This window comes from Brachycentrus maculatus, unplaced genomic scaffold (assembly GCF_059751285.1).
Source record: "Brachycentrus maculatus isolate JH-2025_06_01 unplaced genomic scaffold, ASM5975128v1 h1tg000408l, whole genome shotgun sequence".
In the NCBI taxonomy this organism is placed as follows: domain Eukaryota; kingdom Metazoa; phylum Arthropoda; class Insecta; order Trichoptera; family Brachycentridae; genus Brachycentrus; species Brachycentrus maculatus.
This window is the reverse complement of record NW_028281157.1, coordinates 613,291-629,070: the sequence shown is the minus strand read 5'-3', so window position 1 is coordinate 629,070 and position 15,780 is coordinate 613,291. Positions and strand designations below refer to the sequence as shown.

General features: G+C 31.9%; 1 protein-coding gene across 2 annotated transcripts; it reads right to left on the bottom strand.

Annotated features, from left to right (window-relative positions):
- Positions 1-8,233: 8,233 nt before the first annotated feature.
- LOC148302805 (transcription elongation factor, mitochondrial) lies at positions 8,234-15,414 on the bottom strand. 2 transcript variants are annotated; one of them, XM_088271017.1, is made up of 7 exons: positions 15,054-15,414; positions 14,809-14,972; positions 12,801-13,041; positions 10,799-10,951; positions 9,624-9,808; positions 9,116-9,238; positions 8,234-8,879 (listed from the first exon to the last, which is right to left on the bottom strand). In XM_088271017.1, the coding sequence occupies exons 1-7, from the start codon at positions 15,105-15,107 to the stop codon at positions 8,591-8,593; spliced, it is 1,209 nt and encodes a 402-aa protein (XP_088127143.1). In that variant the 5' UTR covers positions 15,108-15,414; the 3' UTR covers positions 8,234-8,590. The 2 variants fall into 2 exon arrangements, with proteins under 2 accessions (XP_088127143.1, XP_088127145.1); XM_088271019.1 differs by having other exon boundaries at positions 14,809-14,987; positions 15,054-15,239.
- Between the last annotated feature and the right edge of the window lie 366 nt (positions 15,415-15,780).

Here is a 15,780-nt window from a genome sequence, read left to right as displayed (position 1 = left end):
CATTTTTTTATATCTTCGAAATACCTTCGGTTAAAGTATGTTTCAGTAAACAAACTAGGTATATCCGAGTTAATATCTGGAAATATAAACGCCGCAATAAACCTACAGTATTCGAAGACACGGATAAAAGCTTTCAAAAAGCTACGAATATGACCACGATCCGTAGAATTCCGATGGTTTGTTGTAGCTTACTCCATATATTATATAATACGATTTAATACTTATGAGATTTGTTTATATACATGTATAAGGTTTAACTGTGTGATCTCTTTGTGTATTTTTTAACTGTAATTTTAACATAAATCATAGGCTAAAGAGAGTTAGGAATAGGAAAGAATGCGACTCCGCTAAACCTGCGCTCACCGGAATAATTTTTCATATTTTTGTAAACTGCAAGCCCTCCATACAATTTTATATCGATTAACATACATATTGTTATATTTACAGTTATATAAAGTAATATTTTAAATGTAAATAGTACCAGTTGCGGCAGAGGACAATATATTTACAATACGGCAATACTCTCTCACATTGTACCTTATTTACATCTGCATATTACAATACCCGTACAACCAGTACATCTGCAATCTTTCTGTTTACTTTTATCATATTGACCATTGCAAATTAATGTTCTTATTTTATCACATCTTAATGAAAACAAAACCGATTGTTTGATGTCAAATATTATTTAGAATATAAATGATAGAAGCTGTGCCATTAGTAGCCACTGTAACATAGGTGTTCGACTACGAAACTGACACTGCGGGTTCAATTCCTGTCAACTGTAAAAAAACTTCGGCAAATATTTTATTCCATTGGTCTATAGGTGTTGTATGATGTATTTATTAAATCCTCTTACCCCATTCTCACTATTCTACTTACAGACAATCACTCTGCAAGTTATGCCTTTTTTAACAATAAAAAAACAGGACAAAGAGATTTGCCATATTGTATGTATGTCTTCTCCAATAGTAATAAATAATACCGACGTACCTTGAACAGAGCAAAGGAAGATGCGGAGTCGCAAAATAAAGGTGCCTAATGGTTGGGTGAAGTGTTTCACACTTAACTGGATATTTTATACATATTATTATATTTTCTCAATAGATAGTTGTTTTTAAAAGAAGTTTAAGCTCTCTATACTATGCATTTTAATCTATTGGATAAGTTGTCCCGTCCCTCCAGTTCTCGGCCAGTAGAGGCCAAACGCAGTAACAATAATAGAACAATTCCATTACAATCCCCATACATTATATACACACCTGTTGGATTTCACATGTTTCGATCAACTTAACATTCCCACTCTTTCCCAGTTGGCCCCAACATCCGAGAACTATTTCCAATAAGCTGCATTTACATTTTTACAATTGTATATTATATTGTACTTTTTTTAAATATAGTCATGCGAATGAATGATTGAAAACATACACTGAACGGAAATTACCCAGTCAGTGAAATTTTATCTTCATTATTATCTGTCGACTTCTACAAAGCGTTTTCTTCCTTAAAAATGATATGCCAACCCAAAGATTTGCAATCGAGATGTCTTATTATAACTTAAAGGCAAATAAATAGAAAGACGAATGCATTAAAAAGCCATTACCATGTACATAATCATACCTGGCGATGAATATAAGTCCCTTATCGAAGAGAAGCTGGCCGAGTTTTGTTTTACTTTTCCAGGTATAATAAAAGCTTTAAGACGTGCGTATCAGAGGTGGTAATAGGGGAGGATTATATTAGTATATGTAAGAAGCACGGTATTAATACTTGCCAATGTTATTATTATTCAAGTGCATTATTTATGTCGCACTTTTATACACTTTGTGTGCTTTTATCATTAAGTTTTCTATGAATATCTTTTAAATATGTAAATTGTTTTAAAGTGAACAGTGTTTTTAAATTTTATTTAAACTTGTAAGAATTTTGATTTATAATAGTTATTTTAATATTAAATATTGTATATTTTTACTAGAATTATTTGCCCGGAACTTTTATCGCAAACACTAGATAGTTTGTATCGTGTTGAATACAAATTGATTATAATTGTCCATTTTATTGTTTTTACTCGAAAGTCAGATTAAAACTTGCTCAGCGACTCCAGTGGCCACGTTTTGCTTTAAATATTGTAAGGCTACTTCATCAATAATTAAAATTCAGTCCAACCACCGCAGCAATTACTGTCTGGGCCTAATGTAATATCGCAATGTTGACCTACGAAGATGTATCCAACATTGGCGCTCTTGCGGTTACAATTGTACAAATAATTATTGTTCCTTTACCAGACAACAATATTGTTATACCTAACAAAGACACACAAGTGCATTCTACAAAAGTATACGCCGTTCTTCTACCCATTTTACGAGTATAATTTTAATAACTAATTTTGTTATATCATCCATGTGCTGCTAGATTAAGACAATTTGAATTGTTTTTATTATTAAATATATTTATTAACGAATAGAACCTTGAAGGTTGTACACACATACTGGAGCAACAAGACTTAATGAATGTTATATAATAACAATAGATATTACGACTACTACCTAGTATACTCTGTCGGCTGCGTACAGAAAATTGTTTGTATTAGTTTGTGAACGCAGTTTACCCAATCTATATTTAGTATACCTAAATGATAATACGGTGGTGTAATTTAACTAAACGGGGAGCACAGCATTTGCCGCGGATAATTGTATAATTTTATCAATTAAGGACTGAGCCATGCTGTGATAAATGGAATTCTCATTAAGTAGGTGGTTATCATTTTTAAAATTATTTATGATAATAATAATTTGTTTTTATACATTTAAATCGTATTTCTTGCGTATCATTGTACGCTCCACCATGCTGAAACCACAAAATCCCTCATCAGTCTTTACATTTTATCACAAATCCATCATGAAACATCATAAAGTAAAGCCAGAAGTGTATGTGGTATGTGATTTCAGCACAGAGGTGCTAAGATATCTATAGCTCTCATAAACACTTTGTTCTCATTCACTATTGTGCACTGTTACCCATTCGTTTTGTAGGCCCAGATAATATTTATTATATCCACTAAAGATAGCTACTGTATATTGGCAAGAACCATCTAAGAGAAGAGAGTTTGAAGAGTGATTCATCATGCCACCCTGATTGTCTGTTAAGCGTAAATGAGATTTTTATGCCCAATATATGCATCACTGTTGCGTACATTCTCGGGTCTAGCACTCAGAAACTGGTGTCCTCCTTATAATTCACTAAGATAAGTGCCATAGAGAAAACTAGAACCACAAATACATTTTTATACAATACCATTAAAATCCATAGAAACAATAAGGAAATATTTATTTTATACAAATAATGATAATAGAAAGAAACCGATATCTCAAACCTCATACTGAAACAATAAGTCATATTTTGTGACGATAATGCATTATTTTAACGAGTAACCATATTTATGATTGTATTGAATTTGTCGTTAAACAGTTTATAAACAGGATATTTTTCTTTACTAGGTTATTCTACAAACATAATATAGCAAATTTATCATTCTATACACTTGTTGTACATTTATTATACACATAGCTCTGCATTTTGTTACAGGTTTATAATTAAATACATTTTATACCAACCCGATCTTTACAACAAACGTCATTTAGACTGTTATTTAACTATTTAAACAGTTGATTTACCTATGGTACATGCATTGTTTTACTTTCCCAAACAAATATTTTTTAACACAGATCTGAAATATGTACTTCCATTAATCTTTCAAATGGAATGTTATTAATTTATTAGCTTGTAAGTTATCTGCTCAACTATATTTGATCTTATATAATGATGTTTTAATGCGGTTTTATTTTTGATCTAATACAAATGTAAATTGATTCAAATAATTGTATGCACGCCCCAAAATGATATTTCAGTTAAAGTGTACAATGCCAACTTGTAAACATATTTTAAATATTTTAAGAAAATTCTGTTGGGTGTACAATATGTGCATGTAATTAATTGAATGGAAAGGAATGATAGGAATGAAATTTTCTAAACCTTCAAAACAAAATTAATTTTATTCTTACCAACATACATAAATACTAAAGAAACATAAGTAATGAAACATTAAGTTAAATTTTAATTTGTACGGACATACAATTATATTATTGTTTTGAAATCAAAAAATATAACTTAAAAATTAACATATGTTAATACATATGTACATTCTTTCGCACTTAGTGACGTACTATGTATTTTTTTATAAGAAAAAATATGAATACAGTATATAAATTGTGATTAACAAAGAAAGCATTTATTTGATTGCATTGTAAATTATATTAAACATATCTGGAAATATGTAATATTTAATATCCGACTCATGGTAAGATTTACATTTAATTTGCTCTAAAAAAATAATCCAAATGATTTTTTCATTAATCATGAACCATGAGTCATTCTAGGATTAAAATTTTATATTGATTTACTTCTAAATATGTACGTCTTGTGTAAAAAGAATAAACAAAAATGGAAAATCTACATATTAGGTAAAACAAGTGATATAGTTACATGTTAAAATTAATATATAAGGATAAATAATATTCATACTATAGGAAATGCACATTTTGCTTCCATCAAGTACACTGGGGAGTATTCATTCTGACAGCAAAAGGTTGAGCTTCAAATTTCAAGAAAAATTCTTATTATTATTCTAATAATTATCATATTTCCTTTTATACGTGTACCTACCTGGCCATCTATACTGATCTATCTTGTTTTTCGTACGAAATTTCAGTCTTTATATTTTTAATATTTAAAGCACTAACTTTGTGGATCATTGTAATATATTATTTGCAGAAATAAAATAACTTTGTTTTTTGATACACTCACTTTTTTTATTTTAAACCAACTAGTTTCGGCAACAGGTTGTTGCCGAAACTAGTTGGTTTATAAAAAGAAAAGTGAGTTGGTCAAATAACAAAGTTATTTTATTTCTCCAAATAATATATTTCAGTCTTTGTTTCTCTGGCAGCCGATTCAACAAACAAAAAGCACTATGCATTCCTTCTGTGCAAATTGTACTTAAATTTATCAAGTTTAATAAAAGAATTTGAAAATGAGACAAATATAGATAGCCCGGCAGGTACATGTATAAAAGAAGAAGACAGAGTGTTAAGTAGTAAATGATACTCTGTGAAGATTGGATCTCAATAATTTTTCACCATGATCGCCTCTTTGATCTCTCCGACACAGAAGCATAGTACAAAATCAAGAGAACAGAAAAAACGACATAATATATTATGCAGTTGTTTTACGAATTGGAAAATTGCGTGACATAGATTGAACAAGTCAGAATGTGCATTTGTTGAAAGCGTACTTTTGTCCTGCGTGGCAGAAGAGAGTACTCACATTTACATAATATGTAATAGTAAGTAAAGAACACATACAAATAAATAAGTAATAAAGTCCTTGTTATAGAGATAATTGCAGTAAATGAAATGGTTTATTTTTCATACAATACAATAGTGGAGCCATTTACAGCCGGATTTCTTTTTATACACAGAGTTCTCGTTACGGATCTTGTTATATTCCCTACTGAACATTGTGAGTACACAAATCAATAGGTAACCAGACAAATATTTTATGCAGATGTTTTAAATGAGAGGAAAGTGGGAGACAGCCATCCGTAGATATTTTCTATTCGATATTATAATGTTTTTATTCCACACTGAACTTTTAATCCTACAAGTACTTTATGTCTTACCGTCGTTTGTATTTTTATTCATATCAGTATTGAAAAAAAAACTTTTAAATAACATTATTATAAAAATTCTTGCCAGAATCATAATTGATAAAATAGTTTTAATCCATTATTTATAAAAATTGTACATTTGGAAATATGTAACATTACTTTAATTTTATAGTTATGCATTACTTCTCCCATATTGAAAAATGCCACCATTTTATCTTTTACCCTTTGAAATTTATGTAATAAAATTTAATATCAACAATGATTATATCCTAAAATAAAGAGATAAAAACCATGTAAATATATATACATTCAGTGTTTTACTTTCCCTGTCTGCTCATATCCTACTTTTTGAAAATCCAAAATTCATCACAACAAACTCAATAAAATCAGATCTTATCGAGTTTCTATATTTTCATTTGTGACTAGGACAAACAATCTCAGGATACACTTTTCAGCAGGGCTCTGGAGTCCGAGTTGCAGTATTTGGACCAAAGTCGGAATCGGAGTAGGAGACGTAAAAAATGAGCGACTCCGACTATTTTTTTGTTAAAATTTAAAATACATTTTTTTTATTATGATATTATATGAATGTGTATTGTGCACAAATATTAAACTTGCTGGCGCAAGTCACGCCAATATGGCAAATTTCCGAGATCTTTTTAATGCATAAAGTCTAAAAAAAAAGGAAATGGCTATATGCAAAGGTAGGAAACAACTTGATAAAATTGGATTTTTTTGAGTCGGAGTCATGTTGTTGGTAAATATAGAAAGTCGGAGTCGTGTTTTTTTTTCCGACTCTACAGCCCTGCTTTTCAGAACTTTAATTTTTTTCTATCAACGTATATAAAATATGTGTATAGAAAATTCCAGGGCTAGAAACTTCCATAGCAGGATTTCCAGAATTAGAAGAAAGTTTATCATACTTGTTATTATTAGTTAAACCTGACACTGAGTTTTTTTTTTTTGGAAAAAAATCTTTAAAATTTATATGTATTACAGTATTTTTTATAAAGTTTATAAACACGAAAAAAAAAAAGGAAAAAATTCAGATATAATAGATTTTTTTAATAAAAAGTGGAGTATATATATCGCTCACTCCTTTCAAGAACGTCATAAATCAAAAATCGTCAATTTTCAGTTGTGCATGTTTTCGGAATGCCCAGAAAATGTCCTATATCCCAGCAAAAGCGGCATATTTATAACTTAATATTTACCCGCTACGGGGCAGAAAGTATTGTTTTTGCATTTTGAAGAAAAGGTATTGTATAATAATTTTTTTAAATATACTAAATATTTTTCAAATGGAGAAAAAACCTTCAGGTTTTAACTAAAAGTTCTGTTGCACAGTAAAAAGTTCAATAAGTGGCTTGATATTTATTTTTAATACATTGTATTATATTTTTTTACTTTAAAAACGTTCTCCTGAAAAATCAAGTATTTTGATTTATGACGTTCCTGAAAGGAGTGAGCAATATGTTAGATTGTCCAATAGCATTACTAAGTATGTAATTTCGCAAAAAGAGTTTTCATTTGTATAACTGGGCATTTTGAATTTTCATAAAAAAGATAGTAAAGTCAGTATCGCGGTATCAGAAAACAAGTGTATGGGAATGTGAGCAACAATACGTTTCTGGTACCGCGTTATTGCTGAGTTTATCTTTAATACAAAAACAAACATTCTACTGTTTACCGCTAGAATAGAGCAAGCTGTAAATTAACATTACGAATACAAGAGAAATAATAATCAAAAACACTTTACTTTAGTAAAAACGCAACTACAAAACTTTTAACTTTTTTATTATAAAATAAATAAACATAAAAAACATCAGAAAATTAACACATTCCTTATTAAACAGTGTGAAGAACGAAGATATAAAGGATTAAACTCTGAACTTATAAATTTCCGCCAAGGCACTTAATTCTAACAAGAGTGGATTAGACCGTGTACCAATCTATGCACTCTATACTCTAAACCAGTGTGTGTCGCGGCACACTAATGTACCGTGGTGATTAGTTGGTATGCCACAGAAAAAGTCTAGTTTTGTAAAGATAACACACCTACAAATAGCTGAAAGCTATGTGAGCGAGGTGCTTTGTTGTGCGAAGAGCGGGAGAGCGTCTGAAAGCTGAAATTTTTCAAAACCCTACTACATACCACATTTTTGGCTGCATATAAAAAATTAATATCCACTGCTTACAAAGCATGACATCGCAATTATTTTATCATTCGCCTTGACTTACTTGTGCGAATTGGGATTTTCGACCCTGACTACTATTAAATAAAATAAAAAGAACACCTGAGGACGATGAATGAAGAGATAAGAGCAGCCTTATCAACAACTTCTCCAAATTTTGATCGCCTGTGCTCAGTTAAGCAGGCTCACATCTTGCATTAAACATAACATGTTTATATCTTTATAAAAGACAAAGTATCTGCGGAAAACATTCAAGAAATAATATGTTTATGTTTTCACATTATATATATTTTAATATCAATAATTAATAAACTTTGTTTTTTTCTTTGGTGTACCTGTAAAATTTCTTGATATCTTGAAGTGAAAAAGTTTATGGAACACTGCTCTACACTTACAGTGTGACTTGCAAATCTCCTTCTAAGTATAGTACTCAGAGTGGGAATGGGATAATAGGATTTATCAATACACAAATTTTGCCAATAAATATAACATATCGACATTCGGGATTTTTATACAAAAATACGAAGAAAATCCTCAAAAAATCTGTTTAATGTAAACAGAGTATATTCATAAATATTCCTCCTGAGTTATAATATTCCATTTGAATTCATTATCTTCTTCCATCAATGTTTAAGAATTGACAAACGCATACGTGATTTATACGCAAAATTCAATTATTTTTAGATCTTCCCAGAGTACTAACTGCTTTGCTATTCTTATGAATGCACAATTCTAAAAATGTCACTGTCAACAGTAAGGATTGGCAAAGAGATTCCTTTTCAATGTCGGACTGCCTACTGTAGAGATCCTTAATGTGATCTCCTACTTGCAGCGGCGTAATATTTTGCATAATTTGTGTAATGCCATCATCTTCACTTTGTTCTCGGCACCCGTGTAGAAGGCTCCTTACAACAGCCTGCGCTGATACTCTTTCATTTCCAATATATGTCCTGAATAATCTGAAAAGAATTATTATTATCGCATTACATTGATATTTTCTTCTGACAAAGATTACATTAAAATTTTTTTTTTACTTTATACTGTTCAACGGAGACCCACCAAGCCACCTGATGTGGCTAAAACGCCCTAACTATTCAATTTTTACTTCTAGTCAAATAGCAGTAATTACTATCATTAAAATAAAGTTTCATTAAAAAATGTCAGTAAAAAAGTATAATATCACATATCACCTTACCTTGAAGGCAATGTTGATCGTAGATAAAAAACTTTATGTCGAAACTCAGGTGAAAGATTTTGTATTATTTGGTTATTTTTCGAATAATTATTTGGACTCATATCACTATTTGAGGTAACATCACTGAAAAGTAAAAATTAATTTAAATAAACCATTTATTCACCAAAATAAAACTGTTGTTAAATTTGCATGCTTTGTATAGTAAACTTAGTACCATATATAATATAAAACGGGCTGTCGACAGCAGGGCTTAATATGGAGAACCAGAGTAAAAATTTAAGTCAACATGATTCCATTCAGAGGCGTGCATTTTATATAGGTAGAAAAGCAGTGCCTACCCTGGATTACTCGCGTTCGATATAGAAACACAACCAGTGCCTACTATGCCTTATCCTATCATACTGCCCACTCTTATTGAAAACTCTGTGCACGCCACTGATTCCATTAGTAACAAATAACAAAATAATGAAAAAAATATGTAGTAAAATAAAATAAAATAAAAATATACCTAGGAACTAAATTTCTAATAAATGTAATCGCAGAAGCCAACATGGCAATCAGCTGAGATTTCTGCAGATTGACTTGAGCAGTTTTAGGATTATTGGCATCAGCTCCCCCAGATCGCAATACGGTGGGAATGGCCTCCATTACATATACATCACTCGGAGGAATAGATTGACAAATAGACCAAACCTAAAGAAATAAATACACATATAATTATGTCACCCTGGCATTTTAGGTTCCGTATTAGGGATTTTTTAATATACAGCAGACTACAGATTATTTGTGGTCATTTTTTTTAAAATTTCCTTTAGTGTTTGTACCCTGCTAATAAATACACAGTAAATTTACAAATAATAATTTTTTACATATTTACGACAGTGTTTTCAAATATATATATTGAATGGTAAATAAAAAAGAGGTAAAGCAGTGCAGTTCAGCCGCTCTACTCAACCATAGTAGAGCGGCTGAAGGCGTATAATAGCAGCGTATATAGCAGTGCAAGTATATGTATATGGAGCCAAAGGCTCCATATACATATACTTGTATAAGGTAAAATAAACCCTTGAGCAAGAAGTTATTACATATAAATTATAACAGAAAAGTACATTTCAACTGCTTTAAACTAACATTCATTGGCCATGGTCAAATATATATGCTAATACAACTAAACATAATAATAATAAAACCCTTATCCACACCCCAATGGTGCATAGGGCACTGCTTCATATAAACGCAGTGTTATCTTGATCGTTTACACATGAAGGAAAGGTGATCAGCCCTCCGCTTCAGGTACCAGTCCAGGGTAATATTGAATGATTATTACTGTGAAAAAATCACTCATATTTATTTAACCCCCCCCCCTGGGAATCGAACCTGGGACCTCCACAACGGTAGCCGAGCGTGCTGACCATTACACTACGGAGGCGGACAAAACATAGAGAACGAAATTATTTAATATATTCTGAAGTATTGCCATAATCAAAAAAACATATTACATGGGAAATGAGATTTTTTTAAAGACATTTATTAAATTAATTGGGGTAATTTTAACCAGGTCACAAATTGACCAGGGTAGCAAAAATTATGACGGTAAAAATGTCAACTGCTTAGTGACAAACATTGAAGGAATGTAGTCACTGCGAATGCAGAAGGACAACTGTAATTCGAATATCAACTTACAATTTCAATTATGTTACTGAGCTGAAGCTTTTTCCCCTCTCCAGCGCCAAACTCGAGCGTGTTCCAATCAGTCAGTTCGTTGCTACTTCTATCAATTTGAGCCCATCTTATACTCCTTAGGTCTAATACTAACCCACACACTGATCCTATTGACTGAAAAAAATTTAAAAATATTGATAAATAGACTTTGGGCGTTTGTGCACTACCCGGAATTACACGGAATTGTACAGTCCGGCACGTCAGTTAGCATTTTCAAAACGATGATTGGCTTGGATTGGCTTGTGTTTTTGTCTTGTGCTTGTGCTTCGGATCGGTGCTCTTGATCGGTGCGTGAACACGTTGCGCGTAAATTCGATCACGCTAAACTGTCGTAGTCGCTTTCATTTTTCAAAACTGGACTGCCGGACGGTAAAATTCCGTGTAGTGCACAAACACCCTTACACTTTAATATGTTTCACAAAAAATATTTTTATAAAATTAAGGGTTTTTTTAACCCGATGGCTGCCAGAGACGAGATATCTCGGCAAATGGCGGAGTGCCCGTATGGCCAGAGACGAGATATCTCGTCAGTACTTTTGATGACGTATCACTCCGCAGTTTTAACTCATATTGACAATCTGTCAAAAACGGAACATACATTGCCATCAGTTGAAGTTGTCACAAAATATTTTATAAAGTTTTTAAATACTTTTAAGTGATTTATCGGTATCACTTTCAGCTGACAGTTGACAGATGTCATTAGGGCTACCACTCAAACCACTTGAAATATTGATTATTTTAATCGATTGTTTTGAACGCCAGGGGTTTTTATTTTGCTAAATTTTTTTGTGTTTTTCTTATTATTTTAAAATATTCCATTGATAAATAATAGTTGTGTGTTAATATTAAATTTAATAAAAACTTGCGTGTGCGACTTAGTGTGACAACCCTGAAAATTTGAAACTGGTTTAACTTCAAGAATAAAACTCTAACAATCGATGCGGGATATAATATTTGGTAAGTAAATTATAATTCAATAAAAACAACAAAAAAAAAAATCTTTAGACAACTTTTTTTTTCCAAAAAAATACTTGGCCTGTTGAGCACTGCGGCGTAATTTATTTGCGGCTATGAAAAGGTTAAACTGCAGGTTACAGGTGTACATCATGGCACGTAACATAAGTTTATTACATTGACCTGTCTCTGCACTGGACACCCTATACAGCTAAATACATAGAAAGAGTTTATGTTGGTGTTGAATAACTCAAAGATGGACCTTTATTGCCAACATGTAACATTAATTTGTTAATTATTTTGAGTTTTAATAATTTTATGTAATTTTTAAGGGGAACGAAAATATAAGAAAACATTTCACACCCTAGTAAAACTCGGCCCACACTTAAGTAAAAAATAAGCCCATCGAAAATGACAAAAGAATCGACACTTTTATGTTACTGATACATATTAATGTAACCAGTATACAGAGGTAATTGAAGTGATTTCCATTGTGGCTTCTTATTGATGGCAAATGACAATAATTTTGAGAGACATAAATATCAACCATTTTATTGATTGTATTGCTAATAGCCTTTTTAAAATAATAATCCGAAAGGTTACTATTCTAAAGGGTTGTTTTTAGGTTGCATAAAGGTGGAGACTGACCGGAGCATTTCGTTGTAACGTAACACGTTACGATGCGAGCATTCAGGCAGTCAGTACGCCGAGCCGAGCGCTCCATCCATAGTTTCGGATCCTCGGAGATGCTCGCCGCGAGCGATGTTACGACGTTATGTTACGACGAAATGCTCCGGTCAGTCTACACCTTAATAAAGATGGAAAACGTATATGGTAATAAAAATCAATCTTTCTTGAATTCATTTTGTGACTGGTAAGAAAAAATCCCGTAATGCCAGTTTTTCAGTTGATAATCTAACAATGCCATAGCCCCCTTTTTGACAAACTCATCATTTATGTATGACAAACATTAAAAAAAAGCGAAGATGCAATTTGTGGTTTTACTTACCTTCAATTGATCATTTCCTAAAACGGGGTCTAAAACTTGACCTTTTAACTTGCTACTAGATTTTTCAGATGATTTTTGGAGAGAATTGGTATCATCAGATTCATTTAAAATACTATCACACATCTTTTCCATTCTGGCTATGCCCAAACCCTGCACATCCAGAATATCGGTTAAAGAATTAAAAGGTCCCTTTGCTCTCCGATGTAACAGTCCCTTAAGACGAACTTTACTTAATGCTAATCTGCAAATTAAAACATATTTTGGTAAATGTACTTAGATTAAAAATAGTTTTATTCTTTTAATAGTTTTTTTTTCACATTTCTGCATCTCCTCATATATACCTGCCGATTATTCTGACTTCTGACCTGACCACTTTCAAGCATATGAAATACTCGATCATGCCAAGTGTATAATTATATTGCAAATATACAGGTAACCGACGTATTGCACCGGTTCAATTTACGCCAATTCGCAATTACGCCAGTTAATGGCAGCCGTGGGATTTCCTGGTTGGGCCGACACCAGCAGGATTCACCAGTTCGGCCAACATCAAAGAGCCACGATTCTAACAGCAGAAATACTTTTACTAACTAACTAACTAACTAACTAACCATCATGCCGCTTCTCCGCAGGGGTAGGCAGAGAGAATATAACGCCACACCACTCTGTCTTTGCAAACATTCTTCGCCTCGTCTACATTCATGCATCTCCTCATACATACCCGACGATTATTACGACTCCTGACCCGGCCGCTTTCAAGTATTTGACATACCTGATTGTGCCAGGTTTTCCTCGGTCTTCCTCTGCTTCTTTTTACAACTACATTCGCCTCATGATTTTGTTTAACCGTTCTTTCCTCACTCATACGTTCCACATGTCCAAACCATCTCAACACACCTTTCTTAATTTTATGGATAATACTTATCTCAGCCTTGCATTCTTTCCTCTTTTCATCATTCGAACATCTATCAAACATCGTTTTACCACACATTCCTCTGAGGGATCGCATTTCTACTGCATTCAGTCTGCTTTCATCCTTCTTTTGCCAACTCCATGCTTCGCTTCCATACATAAGGGTTGGAACCAGAACTCCGTTGTGCACTGCCAGTTTAGCTTTCGCTGATAGATTTTTATTTGCTAAAACTGATTTTAGTGCACCATTCACTCTGTTCCCAGCGTTCACTCTCCTTTCTATGTCTTTATCAATCTTTCTATCCCTAGAAAACTTTTACACATTGTTTTAATCTATTACCGCGTACGTGAGCAGGCTATTGTGAAAGTGAAATGTTTTGAAATTATGGAAAAATTATTTTTCCCCTACTGTGCTTAAATTTTGTGACCGAAGTAAATAACTTTCCAAAGAAGTAGAGTTTGAGAAAAAAATTACGGGAAAACCCTTAAAGTGGCCGATCTAACTTGTATACTTTTTTCTATAGAAAGATTGACAGATGACCTCTGTGATTCTACAAGAAAGGTAGGAACAATGAAACCAAATTAAATTGGATGCTTTTTTTTAAAGTGTGGGTATTTGATTTCATACGGACGAACTGGTGAATTAGTATTTATTTTTAAAAATTCATTAATTATATCGAAAGATTATTTATTTTGTAAAAAGGAATTAAAACTTTATTTATTAAATACATTTACAATTTATTCTAAATTTGAAACGGAACCTAACCTTTTACAATCTATTACATATTTTTTCATTTTACACTCTGTCTCTTGTAATGGAACCCCGGCGTAAAAAGATGGTAACCTGTATGTATTTACATTATGTACATTATACTGCAATATATTTAGAAAAGTCATAACTCCATAAAAATAACAAAACATTGTAATATAAATATAGATACTTCACTTCAAGACTTGGGATTGACTTTGTGAAATTAAATTTAGGGAATAATCTCCGAAACATAGGTGTAGAGATATAAATTTATGTTTTAAACACCAAACTCATTACTTTATCCAAAGAGATTTAACAATTTTCTTTAATTTTATGTTTACTTACGTGGACAGTTCCTCGGGACTAGCGATATTTAATTTAGCGAGTATTTTTGATTCTTGGCTGTCGATATACTTAGATTTATATTGCGCATAATTATCGCCATGCTCGGTCTTAAAAACGTGAGAAAAGTGAAGGCTCGCGTAGGAAATCTTTGAAAATGTCCAAGTCTGTAATAGTCAATTCTAAGTTATTCTAATTTGATAACATTGTGCATAATTCATTTTAATCTAAAATTATTTTATTCATACTTCTCTGAATGCACAACGACACGATCGTACGACCATAATGCGGCTCCCCAACATTTTAACGTTATTTGAGTTAGTTTGCTTTAATTATAAACTTTTTATCTAATACTTAAGTTTTATGAAATTCGTTAAAATAATAAAGGTTATGTTTCTAGGAGTACTACATCGCCAACCAAAGATACATTTCACATCTGACACTGACAGCTGCCGAAACCGCCCCCTAACGGTATTATTTGGTACATCTAAAAACACCATTTTATTTTATTTAATTTTTAAATCCAATACGTACTAATTAAATTCAACATAGATAATTATTTTCATCAAAAATTTGAAATTAACTACAATTATGCTAAATAAAATGAGTAATTTCTCCCAAACAAGACAAAACTACAGTTATTTTGAGAGACATCTATGGACTCAAATTTTAACTATCTACATTAATCGTGAACTTTTTTGACATTGCAACGTACGTGAAAAGGAGTAATCTGCTTGTTTATAGTTCCGACTTTATACGAATTATATCCATTTTATTATCATTCGATTTTATGTATTTATTGCGATGTTTATTTCAATCTAAACAGAATACTATGTCAGCAATTTTACGCATTCAATGAACTTTTACATAGAATGATTAACGTGTTTAAAATATAAATTCAAAGTATTGCTGTCCAGCGCAGTTTTATTATCGGCAAATATGTTTTCTTTGTTCTAGAGTGCATTATGAAGTAAT